This window comes from Haemaphysalis longicornis, unplaced genomic scaffold (genome assembly GCF_048455015.1).
Source record: "Haemaphysalis longicornis isolate Haplotype H1 unplaced genomic scaffold, Haemaphysalis longicornis Haplotype H1 scaffold_26, whole genome shotgun sequence".
In the NCBI taxonomy this organism is placed as follows: Eukaryota; Metazoa; Arthropoda; class Arachnida; order Ixodida; family Ixodidae; genus Haemaphysalis; species Haemaphysalis longicornis.
This window is the reverse complement of record NW_027526319.1, coordinates 124538-148817: the sequence shown is the minus strand read 5'-3', so window position 1 is coordinate 148817 and position 24280 is coordinate 124538. Positions and strand designations below refer to the sequence as shown.

The 24280-nt window shown below is 50.9% G+C and overlaps 1 protein-coding gene across 1 annotated transcript in view; it reads right to left on the bottom strand.

Annotated features, from left to right (window-relative positions):
• Window positions 1-24280, bottom strand: part of LOC144172744 (monocarboxylate transporter 5-like) — a 91678-nt gene that overhangs the window by 25434 nt on the left and 41964 nt on the right. Inside the window, exon 3 of the mRNA XM_077701354.1 lies at window positions 5559-5843. Coding sequence (XP_077557480.1) covers window positions 5559-5843 — 285 coding nt within the window. The remainder of the gene's footprint in view (window positions 1-5558; window positions 5844-24280) is intronic.

Sequence of the window (24280 nt, the reverse complement as noted above, 5' to 3'; positions counted from 1 at the left end):
TGAACCTTTGAAAGTGCACAACCAACTCTTACTCTGAACGTTCTCTCTGACAAATAACTAACAAGGGTGTTCAACATATTACCCGAAACGCCGAATGACCTGAGGTCACTAAGGATCCCATAACGCCAAGCGGTGTCGCAGGCCTTCTCGAGGTCGAAAAAGACAGTTAAACAGTACTGCTTATGTACGAAGGCATCCTTGATGTATGAGTCAATTGCAACCAGTTGATCATTCGTGGATCGCCCCACCCTGAAGCCTGCCTGGCAGCTCTCAAGAAGACCGTTGTACTCGAGGAAGTACACGAGCCTGCGATTTATCATCTTCTCGAAGAGCTTGCACAGGCAGCTCGTCAGGGCTATTGGACGGTAACTTGAGGGGGACGACGGGTCCTTTCCCTCCTTCAAGAAAGCCACTACAATGGCCTCCCTCCAAGAGTGTGGAATGTGCCCCGAAAGCCATATTTTATTGTATAGATGTAGAAGTGCTTCAAGTGTGTCTGCGTGTAGATGTTGTATCATTGTATATGTGATGTTGTCTGGGCCTGGAGCTGAGGGTTTACACGTGCTCAGAGCAGCCCTCAGCTCATGTAGTGAAAACAGGGAGTTATAAGAAGTCTGTGATTTGTTGTTGTCGTGTAGGGACTTCTTTTCACAAGAGGCTTTATGTTTCAGGAAAGTGTTCGTGTAGTGCGCTGAACTGGACACGTGTTGGAAGTGTTGTGCGAGTGTGTCAGCCTGGTCTTCCAGTGTGTCCCCTGTTGTACTGACCAGGGGCAGGCTGTGTGTCTGTTGTCCTTTGAGTTTGCGTATACGTGTCCATACCTTGCGTGTGTCTGTGTACGAGTTTATAGATGTTATGAATGAGCGCCAACTATCTCTTTTTGCGTCACGGCGCAAACGTTTTCCGAATGCCTTGGCCCGTTTGAACAAGAGGAGGTTTCCCGACGTGGGGTACCGACGGAGGATACCCCACGCCTTGTTCTGGGCCTCTCGCGCCCGCCTACAGTCCTCATTCCACCACGGCCTCCGCTGGTTGCGCGGGGCTCCAGAGGCGTGGGGAATGGACTTTTCGGCGGCGTCGAGGATGTGCGCCGTGAGGAGTTGGGTAGCTTCTTCAACGTGTAGGTGTCCTATGGATGTGTGGTGTAGTTTGGATGTCTCGGTAAATGTATTCCAGTTAGCTCGTGCTTCATTGAACCTATTATGGGAAGATGGACTGCTTGGGCCTTTACCTATGTAGTGAGTGAGGTGGGGAAGTGGTCGCTGCCATATGGGTCAGTTCCCACTCCCCACTCGACAAGAGGAAAGAGAACTGCGGAGCCAATAGCCAAGTCAAGACATGAGTATGTGTTGTGACCTATGTTATGGTATGTAGGCTGTTTATTGTTGAAAAGGCATGCTCCAGAAGATGTAAGGACTTTTTCTATCAGGCGACCTCGGGCATCCGTTCTGGAAGAGCCCCAAACAGAGTTGTGAGCATTAAGGTCGCCTGTAAGGATGTATGGTTCGGGCAGCTGGTCAACCAGCGCCTCGAAGTCGGAGCTCGTAAGTGAAACATCAGGAGGAATGTATATGGAGCATACCGTTATCAACCTATTAAATATTATTAAGCGTATTGCTACAGCCTCAAGGATAGTGTTCAAGGTGACAGGGTGGCATGCTAACAGATTTCCGGACGATTATGGCCACACCGCCAGAAGAGTTTGTGCAGCCATCCCTGTCTTTCCTGTATACCAGGTAACTATTCAAGAAATTTGTGTGTTTAGAATTCAAATGTGTTTCCTGAACACACATTACACTTGGCTGATTGGTATGCAGAATCTCATACACGTCGTCAAGATTATTCAGAAGGCCTCTGCAGTTCCATTGAACAATATTTTCTCTTCCCATTATTTAGTGTGAGAGCTACTGGAGTGTGTATGTTTATGTGTCGTCTTTCGGGGCTGTGACTCTTGGATTGGGCTTTTTGGGCGGCCTATCTGAAGGCTTGGACGTCGGAGGCCGCTCCTTGCGCTGCGTTGCAGGCAAGAACGGCACGACGTCCATCTCGTCGTCCGATGTCCTGGGTGTGCCCGTCGAAACGGGCCCCCCGGACTTGGCCCCCCTTCGGGGGGCCCTTCGTTTGAGCCGCCACCGCCGGTGGTGTCGGAGGCACCATGGCTCGTGGTGTCCATGGCACCCTCCAACGCACTGGACGATGGGGAGGCACGGACGGGAGCGGCACCGGTCCCGACGGAAGAGGTTGCCACCACAACCACTGCTGGCTCAGCGAGCGGTGCGGAGGCGGGTTGGGCTGCCAGAGGCAACCCAGGGGGGGGGGGCGGGGGCGGGACCAAGTCTGACTCGCGGTACTGGGTCCCCGCCGAAACCAGACGCCGCTCCGCCCCCCGGCGAGCTGCGTCGGCGTACCTGCCCAGAGGGAAGGAGGCGAACCTCTTTCGCGCTTCGGGGAAGGTGATGTTCTCGTTTACTTTCAAGGCAATGATCTGTTTCTCCTGTTTGAACTTCTCACAACTTCTGGAATAAGCAGCGTGCGGTCCCTGGCAGTTCGGACATGTGAAGTGCTCAGATTCACAATTATCGGTTGGATGATCTTGTGCTGCACATTTGGCGCACGTCAGTTTCCCACGACAAGAGTTTGTGCCGTGGCCAAACCGCTGACACTTATAGCAGCGGCGTGGATTCGGCACGTAGGGTCGTACCGGACATCTAATGAAGCCTGCGTTGACCGACTCAGGAAGTGTTGAGCGGTCAAACGTCAAGATGGTGTGTTTGGTAGGTATGATTTGATCGTTTCTGCGTATGGTTATTCGCCTCACTGCCGTCACGCCCTGATCATGGAGGCCCTCGAGCAGATTGGCTTCAGTTTCACTTATAAGATCTGGATCAGAGATCACGCCTTGGCAGCTATTAAGGCTGCGATGAGGTGTGATCTTGATGTCAACATTGACCATGCGCGTTTGTGAAAGAAGGTTTGCGGACTGCTGTTTGTTGTCTACCTCAATCAAAAGTTCTCCCGTTTTCAGTTTCTTAGCCTTGTACGACTTTCCGACAAGGCTTTCAAGATACTTGGAGATTAGAAACACGGACTGGGAAGTGATTGGTTTTGTCTTGTCAAGAGACTCCATGATCAGAAAGCGCGAGAAATTATCGGGCTTTTGGAGCGAGATTGATTGCAACGGAGGAAAAGATGCTTCGGTGTGGCCCCTTTTCGGGGGCCGATCACGTCTGGGGGGGGGGGGGGTTGGAAAATGCCATACGATACATTGGAAAGCAGGGAGACGGGGGTACTTTCTCCTTTGACCTTACCCTGGTAGTCAAAGAGGTCCCGGAGCTCCCTGCCTGGTAGACAGGCAGGGAGCCCATCGGCCGGAGCTTGAACAAGGCTCCGACGGCCACCGTTCGTGGTTTCTAACCCTCCACCTATAAACACAATGCCACGGTTGGATCCAGCGTATGTTTGGGGGCTCGGGGTCCGCGGTATCGCCAGTACCGTCACCAAGATTGCTCAAGGTGCCCCGTGCGGGGTCTTTGCTACTGGATAGTATGAAATACCTCGTACCTCGAGGTTTGGAGCACTTCCGAAGGATGAATTTGCACAGCTTCCGGTTCCCGCCGCCGTGAAATGGGATAGCTGACGACGGTACTGAATTCATCCGCTTGTCTATTCGATCGCTCGCGCGCGTCCACACCGGCAGTGGTGCGATGAGAATGGTGACGTCACGAGCACCTTCCTTTATCTTTTGTTCCACTATCATTATAAAATACCCCGAACTAACTACCTCCAAGCTCCCTTCAGGCATTCTTCACGCACAAATCAAAATAAGACTATCAGGCAACCTCATAGCAACATAAACACAAATAAGTACTCTTTATTTCCATCAGCCATCGAACTGTGGAACAGATTACCGGCGGACGCCGTCAACAGCACATCTACAGTGTTTTCTAAGAGCCCTAAATTATCTAGAATTTAAACTCGTGATAAAAGGAAAAATTGCATATTTAGTGTTATATAACTTCTTTTTGTGAACTAAACGTTTACACTGTATAGCACGCTTCTGTCCATGTGTACTCTATATTGTTCTTGTTTCTTGCCTTTTGAATACCTATATTATCCTTACCATGAAAACTTGAATTCATTGTAACCACTCCTGCATGGGCCCTGAAGGGCCTGCAGTATGTTGAAATAAATAATAACTAAAAAGAAATTTTTGTCGCGTACGACGGACGCCTGCTTTCATTCTGAAAAGTCCGCTTAAGGCTTTCTCTTTAAAGGAGTGCGGACACAAAATTTCAAACCTGGGATAACTATGTAAAAGGCTTCCTTTGTATATGGCGATATCTCCCAGCCAGCTTCAACAGTAACCGTCCAGTATAACATGTTTCAAATACATTTTAATATCTGTTTATTATTTTCGCGCACAAGAAAGCACCCAACGGATACCCTTTCGCAATCTGCATCAGCATGACGCCATCTGCTCCTCTTGGCCCTAAACTGCCGACGAGGGCTTCCGTGACGTGGCCAACGCCCTTCCTGTGATTGGCGCGCGATGCTCCTCCGTGTGTACCACGTCACGGTTTTGGGACTGACGTCATGGTGCCCGGCGCGTGGAGGTGGGGATACCACGGCGGTCCGGACGCTCGCGCGCGTCCACACCGGCAGTGGTACGACGAGAACGGTGACGTCACGAGCACCCTCCTGTCATGGCGGCCGCCTCGGTGTTTGCATATTCGAAACCATAAATGACACGCGTAAATGAAGCTGTAAATTATTATTTACGCTGCTGTCGACCATATAATGTGTCATTCTATGATATTAGTCGGCTGGTAGGTATCCATAACAGTTAAAAAAATTTGACACGAAAATTTTGTGTCAGTGCTCCTTTAACAGGTTAATTGTACATTCAGGTATTATAACTGATTTGTAGACTTTAATGTTTTCTCAGCACAGAGAACTCTACCTCACCTGTTCAAAATTAAACAGTCTAAGGCAGGGGTTGGCAACATGCGGTCCCTGGAGGAGTAGTAAGCGGCCCCCGGCCCGACGTCAGAACCCCCTTCCCTCACCTTGTCCGTTCCAATCAGAAAGCCGACATGACAGTTTTGAGCTCAAATGGCTTTAGACAGTAATAAAGAGGGATCGCTCCCTGTTGAAATGGCCCCATATGAGCACACTTAGCCAGATCATTGTCAATTATTGCAAATAATATTGCTAATTCACCAAAAGTCTTCCCTTTGCCTGAAAAGCCCCCCCCCCCCCCCCAATTTGCTGTCCCGCCTCCTCCGTATCGGCTTCATGCAACTACGCCCTCCACCTCAAAAGGTTGCCGATTCCTGGTCTAAGAGATATAGCCCGAGTTATATTTCCAGTCTTCCGCAGCTTAATGCTGTAAAGCTCCTGCAAAAGCGCTTTTCGAAGCAGTTGAGTATCAAATGATACAGTTCAAGTGCATCAACTGCAGCCCTACTCTGCCGGAGTGTAGCAGACAACAAAGAAAATGAGTCCCCAAGCTGACGTCACCAGCCAGGAGGCGTCATCAAGAGTCGCACTGCTGATACCTGCAATAGCCATCACGGCAGCCTTGAGATTCGTTGGCCAGGCCGCAGTTTCGCGGCTGGCGCCGAAGTCCTCCATGAAGTAGACGTACAGAAGGCCGGCCGTCACTAACATGCTCTGCGTGAACACCACAGCGCCACTCATGGCCACGGCAAGAACCCACTCTTTGTCCACATCGAAGGGTGCTGGCGGGACAGCGCGTTCAGGCTTGCAGCGGTGAATACTGCCCTTCGTAGGAACCTGAAGACCGGCGCAGTTGAGGGTTAGCGCAGTCGAGGGCGGTTCTTCTGAAAAAAAAAAAAGAAAAAAGAAACGAGCGAGCGAATTGGTTTTTAATAATAGGAAACCTGTGGCATCACTTCTGCAGAAGTGATGCCGCAGGGAGCTGCCTTACCCTATGGGGTATGTCGGCTCCCGTGTTTTGGCTAGCCTTATCTGGTTCCCAACTTACTTCCTTTCCTGCCCCATTGGCCTTCCGCAAATTATGAGGGCCGCACTGAACGGAGAAAGGCTCTTTTTTTAAAGGGGCCATAAAACAAACTACAACTTTCTACAGCCGCAGAAAATGTCCAAACACAACTTTTGAAAGAAGTTCTGTTTGGCGCTCTTTGCCCCAGCTGGCCTCGCGCCATAAATATGCAACCACCATCATCGTCAGTTTGAAATAAGTAGCCTCTGCTATCGCACTCAACTCCATCCCAGTCACAAAAGGAGTTCTTTTAACCGAAAAAAAAACGCAATAAATAGAAAAAAAGCTTCAACTTTTGCCCCACGGTGACGTGATGTGGACAGGAGTGACATATTTTGTGCAAGTATTAAAAACGTAGTTACCGCTGTGCTGACTCCACGTTAGCATTTAAGTGATGCTATCAAATGGTGCTAGAGGCCCCGCTAGAATAGCCCAGTCATATTTCTGGGCGGAGGCTCAGATCGGTGGCCGCTATTCACACAGGTAAGGTTCGGTGACGTCATAGAAAAACCACTGGCAAGGGGGTCGCCACTACTACATACGTTTTCCTCAGTACCTCCACCGTTTGTTTGAAGATTGCGCTAAAGTTCGCGCCATTGTGATAGGGGTTAAGCAGCCTTTTTAACTAAAAGAACTTCTATTTTACCTTTACGGCCCTTCAAATGCGGACGTTTCCAAAAGTAGAGTAGCTGTTACGAGGCACAGTAGCCACTAGTTGGTGTAAAATTTTAAGGCATGCAGCGCTTATCATCTGCTCATCATTGTTATCAGCAAATAGTTGATTGTGCAGTCGCAGGTGCACTCGTGGGAAAAATTACTATGTTACTTAAATTTTATGACCCATCTGAGACGTAGAATTTTGAATTGGATGTAAACTGCCGTTTGCGTTCCACCTAAACTATGTTGGGTACATTACATAAAACTTCGGAAATAATTTAGCATAATGAGGTTTGAGCAAGCATGACTATTTAATCAGTATTTTTCTCTAAACCATCTCGGTATGCTTAAGCGGTGTAAAACTCTTGTACAAAGTAGTGCTTAGTTATCCGGTTAAACCCGCCTCGGAGTGACTCCGGCCTCGAAATGCGGTTATTTGGACAACCAGATTTTCACCAACATATAATCAGTACAGCCGGTTTCAATAGCCTCTTAACCGGACATTTGAATATTCGGACGGCTGTGTGTGAAATATATTCTGCAGTGGAGTAGCCATGGAAAAGAATCGGCTTCAAAACGGTGGCGCCATAAAATCGGCAGCTAGCAGCCTGCTCGGGTTAGCGAAGATATGTATAAAACAGAAATCCCGATATCCGAATATCCGGATACAAGACCAGTCAACAAGGTACGCTAACCGACCCGGTTAGCGTACCTTGTTATCCGGTTATCCGATCCGCTTATCCGGTTATCCGGGATTTAAATTCCAGTAATCGGTGAATCGAATAACCAGATAACCGGTTTTGCCGCAAAACCATTTCGGTATCGCCCCTCCAGTACACAGGGTATTTTACAGGGACCGCTGTATGCACGACGCCGACACTGACGGCTGACTTGTCCTTCGTTTATCGCCGCCTAAAAAGCATTAATTCTTTTAAAGCGATTCCGCTACGCGTTGTAGACCATGGACCTTTTAGAAAATTACTCTCCAGCGCAGCCGAGTTTCATGTACTCATGATTACCTGAAGAATATAGTTTTGAAAAATTCTCGCGACTTGAAATTTCCTACATGCATTTCTATTAGCATGGCCCTTGAAGGTAGCTATTACCCAAGTTGTAGGAAGCTTCATTCATTTAGAGTTCCACTGTGCTCGTTGATGTATCTGGGCTGAATAACAAGCCACCTTGTCTAATTTGTGAAGCAGTTTGGGAGCTTTTCTATTGTGTTTCTTTATTTTGTGTTCCTATTGTGTTTCTTTTTTACCTTCCACGAAAATACTTTTGTGCAGTGTTGTTCGTCGTTACCGTCTTTGGTTGTTGTTGTTGCACGCAGTAATTACTGCATTGATGTCAATGCTCGGGGTGCATGCGTCTCCCTTTTGTATTTTGGACTTCAGCAGTTATGCCAGTATTGTCACTTGCCCCTGCTGCCGCCTTGCACTGTAAGGACTGGGGACCCGTCAAGCTGCGCACGCAGCTTCTTTCCCTCTGCCCTACCCAGGAGCGTAGCCAGGAATTTTTTTCGGGGGGGAGGGAGGGGCGCGGTCGACGAAAATATGGGAGGGGGAAATATGTAGGCAAGGCTTCTTGCGCGTTGTTTTTCAAACGAAGCTTGAAATAACTGACTTCAACATGCGATTTGTGTATGCTGAACGCTAACGCCCACCTCAAGGAGTTTGTATGATGATGAGGGTGATGATGGTGACCTGAATTCCCGTTCGCCGGTCTATAAGTAGGCCACGGGTGATTTGTTCGTCCTTAGATCAGGCGGTTATGCGGGCAAGCGCTCGTGAGCGTAACCATGAGTGTGCTCGTGAGTGGAGCGCAGTCCCCGAAGGTCGTCAGGCGGAGGTGGAGGCCAACACCGGGTGTTTACTATCAAGATTCGCATGTTTTAGATTTTCCTTTAGGAAAAGGACTAAGCTTTTTTATCAGCTATGAAGTACAGTCGAGCACGATTTGAAGGTTATCGCGCCAGCATCAAGCGGCCAAGCGTGCCACTGTCCTACGGTTTCGTTTCGGAACCATGAAAATCAAGATTTCGCACTCTTATCTCCCTTCTTGGCTGTTCCATACTACAACGATAGCTGGCATGACTGACTTTCCACCCTATGGGCGTCAGGCTTTACATTCGTTGTTATGAAGCATAGACTTGGTTGCCTTTTGTCTACATCGACGATAACGAAACTGGCAGGAAGATTTCCTAAAGCTGGAGTTCTGTCTGCTTCATTTGAAAGAGTAGCTTTCCCGCGATAACCTTCGAATCGCACTGGACTGTACGTGCGGCACATTGGTATATTATGGCGGGGAAGCTAGCAAACGTGCATCTTCGTCCCTAAGTAACCGCCTTTTTTAAGTGCGAATGCACTTCTTAAGCGACCCTGAATCACGCGTCCACCGCCGTCCGTCCGTCCGCACCACATACCCACTTAGGGCGATTGGCCAAGAAGAGTTCCTAATTTCTTTAGCACATACCCACTTAGGGCGATTGGCCAAGTAATCTGAATCACGCGTCCACCGCCGTCCGTCCGTCTGCACCACATACCCACTTAGGGCGATTGGCCAAGAATCGGGCGTGAGAAGGGCTAATGCACCTGCTTAAAGGAGTACTGACACGAAATTTCAAAGCTGAGATCCGCTCTAGCAATCAAGTACAACGACAACACAAATAGGTGTCTGTGAATAAATGCATCTTTGTTTCTTTGTAGTTGTGTGTGTGTGTGTGATCTCTCTTTCGCGAACATTACCGAACCGCGCAAATTCAACTCCTGCATTCGCACTTTCACATTCTTCCCCTCGGGGAAATGCGGGGAAATTTTTGTTATTTTTTGTGCTAGTAACGTGAATAGTAAACTCACGCTGAGCGAAACACCTTATTGCGCTGCGGTTGAAGAGAGAGAGAGGAATTTTATTGAAATGAAAAAACACAGAAAGGTCGGCCTGATGGTAGTATATCTGGCCAGCTATTCTGTGTGTGGGAAGGGAAAGGGGATGAAAGAGCGTGGATAGAGGACGAGAGGGATGAAGATGGCGGAGAAATAAATAAATGGCTATGTATAGAAGATGCCTATACCGATACTGCCTCAACTACAATATCTCTGAGAGGCCGCTGCTGCGCAGAAATGTCAGCACAGCTTTAAATGCCTTGTTGAATGTTCAGCTTGTTGCACGTTTTTTAAATCTCATTCTATTTCTAGCCGCTAAATCGAACAGTCGTGTCTTCAGTAAAATTCCGGTTAACAAAATACAGAATGCTGATTTTAACCAAGAGGGAGGTCAAGGAAACAATGGAATAGTGCCACAAAGACAAAGCTCCGCAATAAAGAGCACTGCACAGTTTTTTTTATGTGGAGGAAATACAAGATGGGCAGTGCAATGCTTTTCATACAGCAGAAATTATGGAACTGCAATAGTCAATGAAATGTGATGTCGGTAGAAAAATAAACATATCAAGGATTGATAGTTGAATGAACGAAATGCAGTGACATGCGGTCTGTCATGTTATTACACTTTGTACCAGTGTAAAGACAAGGAATGAAACGCAGTGACATGCGGTCTGTCATGTTATTACACTTTGTACCAGTGTAAAGACAAGGAATGACCAAGGAATGTAAAGACAAGGAATAGACCACATGTATGCCTATATGAGGCTTATCCTGCTATTTCGCCATTTCCCGGCCGTGCTGTTCCACCAGCGAAACAGCGGGACTGCATGCCTCGATCGTCTCGCGGCAGGTTCCCGGCGCAACTCGGTGTATCCGACGCGAAATTCACTAGGAGCTATTCGGAGACGGGCACGTCCCCCGGTTGTATATGCTGATATGTACAGCGTCTGGAGCGGGTACAGGGATCAGACGTTGACGTAGCCCCTTTTTTCAGCTTCATATGAACAAGAATGTACTTAAAACTGCAGGTTCCGCGCCTGGAGGCGACTTCAGGTGGTTGTTCAGGCTACTTAAACCGCACCCCAGCCTGGCACGAAACATTTCGGGGAAGAGGGGGGGGGGGGCACGGGTCCGGTGTGCCCCCCTCCCTAGCTACGCCCCTGGCCCTACCCACCCAAACTGGGCAAAATCTTCCCTAGATACAAAATATATTCTGCTCGACCGGTGAAACAATTCCGTAAGCGTGACGAGCTTTCCGCATTTCCAATCATTGTTCCCAGTGGCAGGGTTAACACGTTCAGAAATTGTAGTGCGCGTTTCCTGTGAACTGCATCGCACAACCATGAACTTTCATGATTGCTTTAACATATGTGTAGTAAATAAATTAGGAGATCCCTTCCAGCAGGGAGGGAGGATGGATATGCTTTAGTGATGAAGAGAATTCAGCCGAGTTTGGCTTGCTACTCCACATGAACATGAGAAGTGCGAAAATAAAAGGACAAGAAGACACAAAAATTCATACAAACACTAACAAACGCAAATAAGCACGCAGAAACTGGCAGACGCAGGAACACGCACACAGCACACGCACAGCAGTAAAGTTAAGGAAAACGTTCACAGGGTTTCGTTCAGGCCGGAGTCGCAGAGAAATAACACCCAAGGCCCTCGTACTCCGTGTTGCCACAGCAGTTGAGTGCTGTGGACCTATGACGTCGCAAAGTTTAAGTGGTGGGTCAGCACGCAGTCCCAAAGTTGCCTTCAAGGTTTTTCGCGGGGTGTCATAACTGGAACACACACACAGTACATGTTCTATTTCCTCACGAACACTGCAAGCGTGACAGCGAGTGTAGGCAACTCGGCGCGCCTTGTGCAAGTAGTGGCTGGTAAAAGCAACGCTGAGGTGAATGCGGTGAACAATTGCTTCGCCGCACTTTCCCAGGCCACGCGGCATTCGGAAAGTGCAGGCGGGATCAACTCTGTAGAATGGCTGATAATTTTTTGATCCACACGTTCATATGGAGAGTTGTAACTGCCGCGCTGCAGAGTACGCAAGCGTCGCGGCGTCACGTCGACTGATAGGAATCGGGATGATGACACGACTGGTTGTGGGCCGGGCAAGCTGTTTCGTCGGCTACCACATTCCTATTCACCCCACTGTCCAGGTACCCGTTGTAGCATTACGCCTTGAAGCAAGCGGGGAGCCTGTGTATGTATGGTGTGTATTTCGTGGGCCACTTCCCGTGGAAATTATGATATTTGTGAAGCGCCTGCCGTGAATCTGAAACATTACCCACACAGAAGCTTTTTCCAACAATGTACTGCAAAGCAGAGCGCAAATCAGCAAGCTCTGAGGTCGTCAATGTTGTTTTGCGGCTTAACCTGGCCGAAATTGTGGTCCGCGGCAATGGGACGCATATTCCGACCGTAGATGAGGTGGCCGTCACCGATACATCGGTTTAAATATGCTTGTGGTTAAGGTAGCAATTCCAAATGTGCTCTAGAGTAAACAACTTTGGAGCTGGAATCGGCAACCTGGTACTGCTGATGTCCAGTATTGTGGTGACAATTCGCCAAGGGGAATACATCCAGGGCGGGAGATGAAGCGGCGCGGGATACTTCTGACACAAGGGTGTAGATTGTCTCGTACCTCTCGTAGAGTGTCTCGTAGAGTGTCTCGTACTCAACGGATGTACAGGAACCCTAGTCGCCAGCCGTAGAATTGTGCGAAACTGTTTCTCCTTGACCAGCACGCTGGGTGAAAAGTGCCTAGACTGTCGTATGGTCCCCAGCGTAGAAGTTGTCTTATAAAGGCCAAGACAATACTGCAGAGATCCGGCCTGCATACTTTCTAACAGCCTTGGTCTTGAAGGAGGCTGTATCGGAGCTGTATCGGAGCAGGGCTTCGCAGAGTGCTGTGTAAAGTCGTAGGAGGGGCCCAACAGAACCGCCTCCTGAGCTGCTGGTCAGCATGCGCAACGCCTGAGCAAAGGAGCCCAGCTTCTCGTTCAGGAGACAAACGTGTGGGAACCCCGTCATCAAGCTATTCTCAGGGTACACGAAGCATTATCAGTTGCGTAAATACACCTGCCATCGGGAATCAGCAGTCCTGACAAGTCTGTATATACAGCTATAATGAGTTTGTTTCCGCGGGCTTCAACTCACAGCAAGGCATACTTCGTCGAAGCGAATCAGGATACATGCTCAAGAACAAAAATTCAAGGCCATTCCGCCCAGCGAATGCGGATGTCCTGTGGAGCTTTAAAGTGATTGCCACTTAGTAGCGATGGTCTAACGGCTTTGTTGTCGCTATGATTGCACTGATTGACCCGCTCGCAACTGTGGACACACTCTTGGCCAATGTCCAACCGACACACGTACGCCGCGGAGTGGTCGGTTAGGCCAGGTGAGTGTGGCATCACAAGCCAAATGTCTCCAACACGAAATGTGTAAAGCACTCCCTCTTCGGTCCCGACGTATCTGCGCTGAAATCACCCACTACGACCACAGGGATAGTGTCATCGCAACTAACCATGGCCTGAAGACACCGAAGCAATTCTTAACGGCTCTGACTGCAAAGTGTTTATTAGCCCATTGAACGCCTGAGACACTCTACTTGCGCCCCTGCTCTCGAAGGACTTCGTCACCTCTTGGCTTGACACACTCTGCTTCGCGATTCGCTCCCCCTTTACGCCTTCGAATGGCTTCGATCTGTCTCCTACGAGTTGCGCCGCTGCTCATTCCCTTTCGCTACTGCCGTTGTTTACTGCTTTATTAACTGGTAAGGATGCACTGCGGATTTGCGAGATTTACGCCGAACCGCAACTGAACCGGAACGTAATGAATTTACCCGAACTTGAACTCTAACTGAACCCGTATTTCTTTCGGTTCGACACACTGCGAAAAAGGTACGGAAAAGTAGCCGAATACACATGGGCTGCGGAAACTCGCAGATCCATTGCTGAATCTTGAAGAATGTGTGGGCACCTCATTTCAGGCTCGGCTCGGCTCGGCTCGGCTCGATGCGCCCGCCTTGCTCCAGCTTTAGAACTCTTCAACTCGAAGTTTCCCGGCAGACCAATCGTGCACCGTGCCAACAGTGCACTGCGTTCTAACCGCTAGAGTGGTCCCGTTTCCTCGCTGCAGCAGCGGCATTGGCCACATCGCCCCTTCCGTTTTTCACGAGTATCAACATTCTGTAGCCGTCACTTCTATTTCGTACTTTTTTGCACCTACTCTGCGCTGCACTGCCTTCGCACTCGATGTCACACCGCCTACAAGCGGTGACGGGAAGCAAGACGACAAACGCGACAGGCAACAAACGCAGCGTCACTGCAGGACGCCGCCGGCTCGACTTGGCGCCACCCCTCTCCGCTAGTGTTCTGTCATGCTCTGTTCTTTTAACGCTGTATCCACAGGCCCATAGCGCAGCTTTTCGCCGAAATGCTCCATCTGTGACTACGCTATAATAAAAAAATTCCTCGGGGCACCTGAGTGCGCTCACGTGGTTTGGAGGGGAAAACCTTGCAGTACCCATTAATAACTTTTGTACTGCTACATAGTATTCGGGTCTCTTTTTTCCCTTTCGTTTCTTTTTCTTTTGGCATAAATTACTTACACCAACTTAGTTCTTTTCTGCTATGCCGGTTACACTCCCTTTCTTCGCTTTCGTTTCTACGTCTTACTGCACGAATTACGAAAGAAAGAATACTGGCACACGCCGGAGCCTCCTAGGATCATGGATCCGCGTGGTTGGTGGGCAACCGCACTACTCACGTGCCATCAATTCAGGTGTCACGCGGCACGCACTATGCTATAACTTTTGCGTTTCCAATTTACAGTTTCTTTAATTGTGTGAAGCGGGCAAATTACTACCTCAAAGCTCCCGATTCCAGGTCAACAATCCCTCAAGTGGGCATGTTCACGAAGAAAGGAACTACAACACCGCTTCTACCGCTCACAACGTGCTGGGTAGCACAGAAGTAATCAAGAAAACAAAGGGGGGAAAACGGTGGGATAGCGCATTCGGTTGAGCATCAGGATGCTGTTGTTGGAACCCAGATTCAAATCTCACCGAATAGCGGCGGCCATTTTGTTGACCGGATTACAACGACGGCGCTTTTTTTCGCAGAATGAAGCGATTAAGGTTTTTGTCTGGAAACTCTAACGGGGCAACGGCCACCGTTATACTAACCACCAAGCAGTAAAACATGGCCACCAGCAACAACACCTGAGCCGCATTGTTTAGGCTACCTCACACAAAACTTGATGAGAGTGACGTAGCTTGAACAGCGTGAGTTGAGTTGTCAGGCATACGTCGAGCCAATGCCACCAGCCGTCGTTTTTCTTTTTATAATTTTGAATTTTTATGATCGGTAGCTTGAGAGCACGTGTGCTGTTTTGCTTTTATCTCTAATTAAACGACGTCGTCATTAAACCGTTTGTTATTTTTCTAGTAAAAGCTGTCCAAAGAGTACTGTTATTTACACGAAGGCTGGTACTTTCGGTTACGTGTATATGTTTTGCTAAAAATATGTCTAAGGTTTCCTTTGCGCAAAACTGTAGTGCCATGCATTGACCATGCCACCCGTCTTGGTCGTCTGGAAAATGTGGCCTATATGTATTTCGTGTTCACGGTGTTCGTAATGGCACAGTAATTTTGGAACATGCGCTGAACTGGCTTCAAAGGAGAGGGCACGAACCCATTTCGGTTACACTAAAAAATTGGCACAAAAAACCCGGAGAGGTCACCAGTAAAGTATTCCAAATTACAACGTCTTATGCTATGTTTGCCAACAAGGAAAGTTCTATAAAAGAGTTTAACCTCATTATTTTAACGTATAGTAGGTAGTAGCACTTCTGAAACGAATCGCAGGACACCAAATGGCCCGCGACCACACGCCACTCGAAACGAAGTGGTGATAAAACGAGCTGTAATGACAATTTGCTTTTTAGAAGTACTCCATGCTTTCTTTATTTTGCAGTGAGTATATGGCTACACATCCACCAACACATTTATGGCGCAATTATACTATCGGCGTACCTATACGCGTCCATTCACAAACGATCGTAATTGATGCATCATGTAGTTCATGCGTTACCCCTATTAATGTCTCGATATGACCCTGGTCGAATATGACTTGATGATTTCAATGACCTGGTCGAGATATGACCCTGGTCATGTCGAGCACAATGCCCGAGCGTGATTTCCTGACACTAACTTCTGCCTACTGTGAGAACGGAGTATTTTTCATTTTTCTCTGTGTTTGGAAGATACCTTGACAAACCCAGGCCGGTTTTTCTGTCATTCTGTTGGCGTAGTTTTTTCCCATTGTATTTCTGCTGATGTGGAAGTTACCCTTACGCAAAACAACCCTTCTGCCCCAGCTGTGCCACAAAGTAGATGTGTACCCTGTAAGAACTTTCCCAGCAACTAGAAGAGGTGTCATGTACCCTTCTTGCATGTCAACATTGTATACCGCAGATGATTTATTGTGACAATATTTGAATAGAACACAAGCACATTACATAATCAGAACATTAGTAGTGTTCCGGTGACGAATAATAGTTACTGGATTGGAATTTAACTGACGAGAATATAAGCATCGTGGCTACGTTAAGAGAAACTGTATCTAAAAAATTCAGAGCCTTTCCACTGCTGTGAAAATGGTCGACGTCCTCCTTGTCGATCCTCCTTGTCGATCTGCTACTCATCTCCTGCTCATCTAATACTTTTTGTCAGGGTAGAAATTCGCAAACGTAATTTGAGCGTTGCGGCAAAACCCTTGCCCTATATTCGTATCATACAGACCCCTTTATGTCAAACGAGGCAAGCGACCACTGATACTAGTTTTACGTGGTGGACTTACTAAGTACGCTTCCCATTCTTGGAAAATATACCGAATGAATCTCTTCTAACTTTCCAGTCCTACTTTTTTACCTCAGTAATAAAATGTGCGGCAAATTTCGGCGCATTTGTGCAGCGTAAGGGAAACGTACTCTCATCACATCTCTTGACGCTAGTACCCATAATCGGTTCAGAAACTTGGCGTTCTTCCAGAACCTTTGAAAACCCTTGTTGATGAATCAGCATAGAGTATTTCCTCATCAGTCAACCCCCTCTCCGCGCTGCTCTTTCAGGACTTTCTATAACCCGAGTTGACCAATCAACGTCACTACCTCTTTGCTCGCCACCACCTTCCATCCAACTCAGCCGTTCAAAAGGCCATCTTCCTCAGCTGCACGTTTTAACCTCCTAACCAACCTATCAGCCAATCAGCGGCCAGTCATCTCCTTCACCTGCTAACCTCCTCTCCGCATTTTCCTTTCTTGTGCTTCACAAAACTTCGGATCGACAATTTGTGATCACAAAATCATTCACCTAACCACGCTTCAGGTTAAAATTAGACACGAACTAAAACTTACCCTTGTTGCCAGAGTTTTGGAACAAGCTTCAATTGGTTGCCACGAAACCCAACGCGATCGCGTTCATCCCATACTATTTTATACGTACACGCTGCATGTAAGAGTGACACATCCTCACGCCACCAGGGCACAACGGCATGCCACGGTGGACGCGGAATCTTAAACCATGATTGGCCGCAAACGGCTTTGCTCAATGCACCAATCAGCGATGCCTGCTCTCATCCCACTTTGCCTGCTTGAGGAGTGGACGTATGGGGCGTACTTGGGTTAGTTTAAGATGGACATACTGTTATCTGAAGGAATTCTAGTCGCTACAGGCCCTACTCAATTATACCATCAGAAGCAGTAGTATTCGGCTTCAGAAACAGACCGTTACAGAACTGAGCTTCGTGAACATATAATGTGCGAGATTTAAAACGGGTATGACCTGATACTGAGATATGTATATTAATTTAGCATGTGAAGGTATGATCAACTCTGGGCGTTTTAAGTTTCTAAACGTCGTACGCGGAATCCTTCACTACACTCAAATTTTTCACGCATAGTAAGCGTGAAACACACTCCTTGGCGCCGTAAACTTGATTTTGAACACCACGTGACTCAAAATACGCGTGGTTTTCTTCCATACAAGTGTGAAGCGAGTCGGCAAAACCCACAGTCGCTTTCTTTTACGCGTCATGCAAGATTACATGCGTGTAAACCATAAAAATCACGCTAAGAAAAATCTCGCGCCAGCGGTCGCGCCTTTCAAAATCACGCATATACACACCCTGATACACATCCACAATGGAGCCGTGGGGCGCGCTGCTGCGTGTTGCTGCGACTCGCGCTTTTTTAACACGAAAGTGTTTTATGCCAGGATCCACCAAGATCTGACTGACGTCATTACCGTCACGGAAATGACATCGCCAGAAAAACGCGGCTGCGCCAAGATTCGAGCCGGGTGTTCCGTCGCCGCAACGGAAGGTGCCAGGTGCTTTACCGACTCCGCTACGAGCTTTTTCTTTGTGATAATTTCCTTTTTTTTACATTTTTACAAGTCAACTATGTAATAAAAAGCGCCTACCATGCTTTGGTTGGCGGAAACTACTAAAAACGTCAAATGATGTCACTTTTTGAAGTACTGGAAAGATTTGAGCGTCGGGTTTTTCCACTTTGTACAATTCACAGGAATAGTTCACTTTTTCCCTGAAATATGCGCTCGCGGTTTGCGCATTGACATCCGCATGACGCACCGCCATTCGGGAGCTCCAGATGCTATACAATCCTAAAGCATAATCATATCATGCGGCACACCGTCTTCGTTTTTACACTGAGGAACCTGATTCCATGGGGTGTCACCGGATACTCCTTCATTAGGGTTCTCATCAGGACGTCCCAAAATAAAATGGCGTCCAAACACTCTATCAACACATGTTCTGTAGTTTCAGGTTTTTGACAGGGGACGCACAAGTAGTTTCAAACAACAAAAAGACCTCGCTCTTCCATCCATGTTTTCACAGCAAGTGTGTTGATGTGCACTTTAAAAAAGAAGGTTTTCACGGAGGCTGGGATTGCCATAGCTTTCACCCTGGACAAAGCATCCTGTCCTCGGCCTGCAGAGTACACTGCTCGGTACAGAGGCACAGGGAAAAGAATTTCCTTCAGATCTTTTTTCAGACCCATCCTGGAAACATGCGAGACATACTCAAAAGAAAACCACACAGAAAGGAATCGAAATGCGTCAACTACTTCTTTCAGATATCCTCTAATTGTAGGCCATTCCTCGTTGCACGAAGAAACGATGAACTTCGGTAAAGCATTGGCAGGTGCAACTTGGAAAAAACTACGCAAGAAAGGGCCGCTTCAATTCCTGAGGAGCATAAAACGATTACCAGTCTGCCTTACGTATATATGCGATGGCCCGAGCCCTCCCAGCTTCATTCTTCGAAAAAGATTACTTCGGCTGGTGCGTGTGGGTGATGGCTCGGGGTTCACGCTGCCGGGATACACGGGTTACCATAGTCCCACGGCGTGTGACAGCAGGCAGTGCTCGCCTGTGGTGTGCGCCGACCCCTCCCACCCCCCAGGATCCTCGCGGGCTTCACTGTTTGTGCGCAGCGACGTGCAGCACCCGGTGCTGGACACCAGTGCGGTGACAACGACTGTGCAGGAGTGTGTGGCAGTGACGCTACGGCTTGTGCCGGGTGGTGACGTGACTGTGTGCAGTGTGTACGTGCGCCCCAACCAACACTGGGACTCGAGCCTCCTGGATCGGCTGATGTCCCTCTGCGCAGCCCGGCATCTCCTCTGTGGTGACTTCAACGCACATCACACTATGTGGGGAGATGGCCGGACTGACACACGCGGAGAACACCTGTGGGACACCATGCTGCGCCTCAACCTGACTGTGCTGAACATCGGTGAGTGCACCTTTAGGCGAGGCAAAACCACTGCCACGGTCATTGACCTCAGCCTGGTGTCAGCCGGGGTCGAGGCCACCTGGAGGCGGGAGCCCAGCACCTGGGGCTCAGACCACTACCCGCTGCACATCGCACCAACCGGCAAGCCGGACAGGCGACCCACACGGCACCCACTGGGACCACTCCCGGCGCTGCCTTGCTGAGGAGGACCGAGGGGAGGGAGAGGAGCTGTTCGCGGGCCTGGTTCGCTGCGCCAAGCGAGCCACGCGGAGCTGCTCCATTGCCAAGGATGCCACCACGCCAGACCTAGAGCTGCTGCAGCTGCGAGCGGAGCGGAACCGGGCTGAGAGGAAGGCGCAGCGCACCGGAGCCAGGACTGCCTGGACGGCATACCGCCGTGTGGACGCGGCCTGTCGACGGCACTCCAACCGCCTCAGCAGGCAGCGTTGGGCCGAGCTATGCGTTAGCTCGGAGGCCGACCCACGCTGCCGCCGCCTCTGGGGCATTTTCCAGTCGGTCCTCAAGCCCCGTGGTAACCGCAACCCCCTGGCAGCCCTGGCAATCAGGAGGAACGCCAGCTACGAGGAGCTGGCCGAGCTCTTCGCGGAGCACTTCCTGCCGCCACACCAGGTAGCGGCTGGGCAGGTGGTTGCAGCGCCGGAAGAGTCAGAGGGACGACATCCCCTCAATGACGCCCCCATCACGGAGGCCGAACTCCGTGGTTCGCTGCGCTCCTGCAGCGGAAGTCAGCACCAGGGGCCGACGGCCTCACCTACCAGATGCTGCGCAACCTGGACGAGGTCGGGTTCGTGAGGCTTCTGGCTGCCTACAACCGCATCTGGGCGACAGGGCAGCTGCCTCCCGATTGGCTGCTGGCCATCCTGCGGCCCCTCCCCTAGCCAGGCCGTGGTTTTGGGGCAGTTACGGCCTACCGCCCCGTTGCCCTCACCTCCTGTGGCTGCAAGCTGCTGGAGCGGGTGGCCCTGCGCAGGATGAAGGCCATCACGTCGGAGGAGGAGTTCATCCCGGAGCAGCTCACAGGCTTCCGGAGGCATAGGGCTGCGACGGACTCCATTGCCGACGTGGTGGCAGCACTGGAGCATGCCCGGGCCACCAGGCAGGTAGAAGCCCTGGTGCTGCTAGACGTCAAGGGTGCCTTCGACAACCTGCAGCGCCCTGCCATCTCCCTGGCCATGGAGGAGGCAGGTACCGCGGGCAAGCTGCAGGGTTTCGTCGAGGCGTTCTTGACGGGCCGCACAGCGCGGGTGCAGGTGGGCAGCGCCCTGTCGGCGCCCCGGCCAGTGAACGTGGGCACCCCGGAGGGCTCAGTCGTCAGCCCCTTCCTAGTCAACCTGGTCATGGCGGCACTACCAGACTGCCTGCCGAGAGGAGGGGCACACAGGGTGTACATGTCTGTGTATGCCGACGACGTGGCCCTGTGGGTGCTGGGCCCCAAGGGGAGCTGCCGAAGCATCGTGCTGCAGCTGCAGGCGGCCCTGGATGTGGTGCGGGCCAAGCTAGTCAATGTTGGCCTGCAGCTGTCAGCAAGCAAGACAGAGGCGATGCTGGTCCACCCGGATGCCCAGTCTCGTCGCAGGGCCAGGTGCCTGCACATCGATGGCGAGGAGCTCAGCTGGAAGTCCAGTGTGCGCTACCTGGGGCTCACACTGGACCTCTGCGTCAACTTCCGGCAGGCCACCAGGGAGCTCCGAGCCAGGGCACAGATGGCCACCACGGCCGTGCGAAAGATGGCTGCCCGGGACCGCGGCTGCTCGCAGCGAACGGCCCTGCGACTCTACAATGCTGTGGCTGTGGGTCTGCTCATGTACGGGCTACCATTGGTCACCCTACGCAAGCCCAGCTGGCAGCAGGTGGAGGGCGACCACCGCAGGGGCGTCCGCACCTGCCTTGGCCTGCCTCGAGACTCCCAGTGTGCGAAGACGCTGGCTGAAGCGGGGGCATGGACGCTCCAAATGACGGTGGACCAGCGCGCCCTGGGCCTAATTGATCGGCTGCGGCGGGCTGAGGGAGGCAGCCCCCTGCTGCAGCGGCTGCGCACACACCGCCACTCGCGCATGGGGAGCATGTTGGCCCTGTACGAGGAGGTGGTGGCCCCCGTGGAAGCAGGCCCTCCCTCCAGCCGCCCCCTTGCCCTGGAGGCCGAACTGCACACGGTCATCCCGGGCCTGCGTAGCAAGCGGCGGACGTCGCACTGCGGGCAGCTGCAGCTGGCTCGGGGCGTCGTGTGGGGCGACCTGGAGGACCACACCCTGGTATACACGGATGGTTCCGTGCGGCAGCAGCAGAGTTCGGCCACGGCGGCGGCAGTGCTGGGGGAGGCCACCAGGCAGGCGTGGCTGCACTACACCGCATTATCCGCCACGGCCGAAATGGTGGGCGTAAGCCTTGGCCTGGACCTTCTACTGGAGCTGGAGCCGCCCCCCGAGCGCTGCGCCCTGCTGTGTGATTCTCGAGTGGCCCTACTCCGGATCCAGGAGGGCGACCCGCGCTCCCTCCTGGTGCGGGCCGTGCGGGACAAGGTGGCACGGCTGGCCCAGCGGGGGACTCGCCTGCGGCTGCAGTGGGTGCCAGGCCACATTGGGCTGGAGGGCAATGAGAGGGCAGACGAACTGGCCGCCGACGCCCACGAGCTGCCCCCTTCGCCCACGGCAGCCCACGCAGCTGCGGATGACGCCCGCCTGCTGATACAGCGACATGTACGGGCCCAGCACCCGGACCCGAGGTTGGCCGCTGGAGAGGCCCCACCACCCGTCCGGGCCACACGGATGCCGAGACATCAACGCTCGGCTGTCCTGCGCCTACGCGTGGGGTGCGTGTGGACAGCCGAGCGAAAACACCGCCTAGCACTCATCAATGACCCGTCGTGCCAGCACTGCCGGGCGGCTGTCCAGACCCTGCCACATCTGGTCCTGGAGTGCCCCCAGTTTGTGGCAGGGAGGACCGAACTGTTGGCCGCCTTCGGGGGAGGGGCTCGGCCCCTCGAAGAATTTCTGTGGCCGCCAGGCAGTGCCAGAGAGCGGGACGGAGTCCATGAGGCCCTGGGGTCGTACCTGGATGCCTCAGGACTCCTCCCGGCTCTCCGCTTTCTCCCCACATAAACTAAACGGTGTGTGTGTGGGTGCTTCGTTTTTTTTCTTGTGTTTTTTTTTTGTCTTCGTGTTTTAGTGTTTACCTTGTATATATTGTACATATATGCCCTGTTAGACCTGTATATTTGTATAAATGTAACCTCTCCTTCTCTCTATCCTCCCTTCCCTGTACAACTGTTTTCCCCATTCCCCACACCCTCCACACCAGCAGGCGTTCCGGTGTCCACCCTTAGGTGAGACAAACTACGCCTGCTGGTGGTCTTTCCTTTCCTTGTTTACAATAAATTCATTCATTCATTTTGGTGCGTTCCCATGTTGAATTCCAAATAAAAACAGCAAAAATACATTCACATGAACACGGGAACAGTGAATAGCTTGCCCCACGAACCACACTTCGCCAGAAAAAACAGGTTGCAGACAGTGGCCCTTGCGAAGACGGACAATGCACGCAGTGGTCGCACATTTGCGAAAGCGACGCGCCAGCAGGTTGTCGCTCGCAAAGCACACCCACAAGACAGCCCCGCAAATCATGCTCTTTCGCTGGAGCGGACCGTGAGTTGACCAAACGGTTCGCTGGCAACCGGTTCGGTTTCGCTCGCATGGTTGACCAAACGGTTCGCTGGCAACCGGTTCGGTTTCGCTCGCATGGTGGACCAAACGGTTTGCTGGCAACCGGTTCGGTTTCGCTCGCATGGTTGACCAAACGGTTCGCTGGCAACCGGTTCGGTTTCGCTCGCATGGTTGACCAAACGGTTCGCTGGCAACCCGTTCGGTTTCGTTCGCATGGTTTGCGAGCGCGTATGCTTTCATTCGGGTTTACGCAGTGCTCCGCCGCGTGCAATCCAGTGTCTAATGTTCATAAGTCTGACGGTACCATACCGACGAAATATAAATGGCGATGTGCAAGTTCATATCGATGCAGAATAAACAATCAACTGATCCTGTGAAGGCACGTCTCACTTTCGTGTTTTACCGATTCCTATGAAAGAGGGATCAACCACATCTTTTCTTTATTTTGTCATGAGATGAGGTTGAAAGGTGGCGCTCGCTGCAGCGATTTCGGCGGGAAAACAGAGTTAGAGCCGTTGGAGGCATCGGGTGAGGCAGGCGCTTTGTGTCGTTCATTTCTGCCATTTAAGTGTGTACTGTGCGGAGTGTTCGCTTTCTTGTGGCATAAAGCGACGAAGAAGGAACAACCTGATGAGTGATTTGACTGACTGGGCGGAGTGGTGTGCCGCGCGGTAGGTGCGAGAACACTGGATGTCGACTGCTGGGAGTTCTCGCGCGACACGGCACCGTTTACTACGAACTGCACCTTTCCGGCCGGATGGCACGGTCGCTTGAAATATTCAGGTGACAAATAATTTCCTAACGTCTTTGCTTATTATATATTGTAGAACTATTTTCCGAATGACGACGTTTATTGCGTAGATCTTCGTATTTACTGGGAACTTCGCTTTAGTTAGTGTCAGGCCTAGTACTCTATGTAACTTCTGTTTGACACGGATCACGCATTCAACCGGGAAAGATGTGATTAAGAAGGAATAATTGCGTTTCTCGTTGTTGTGGCTAGGAGCCGTTTCTCTCGTTCGCCAGCCGATTTCCGTCGGTCTCGGCCTCTGGCGCTCGGCATCTTTGCTCGTTTTGCGGTAAACCTATAGCGGCCGCGCTCGCGGTTCGCGTCGGTGGCCATTCTCGAACGAGGAGCCGCATTACCATCAGTGCATCAAGATTTCATCTGGAGCCTATTTTATATTTATGTCTTTCTTTCTCGGGTTTCTT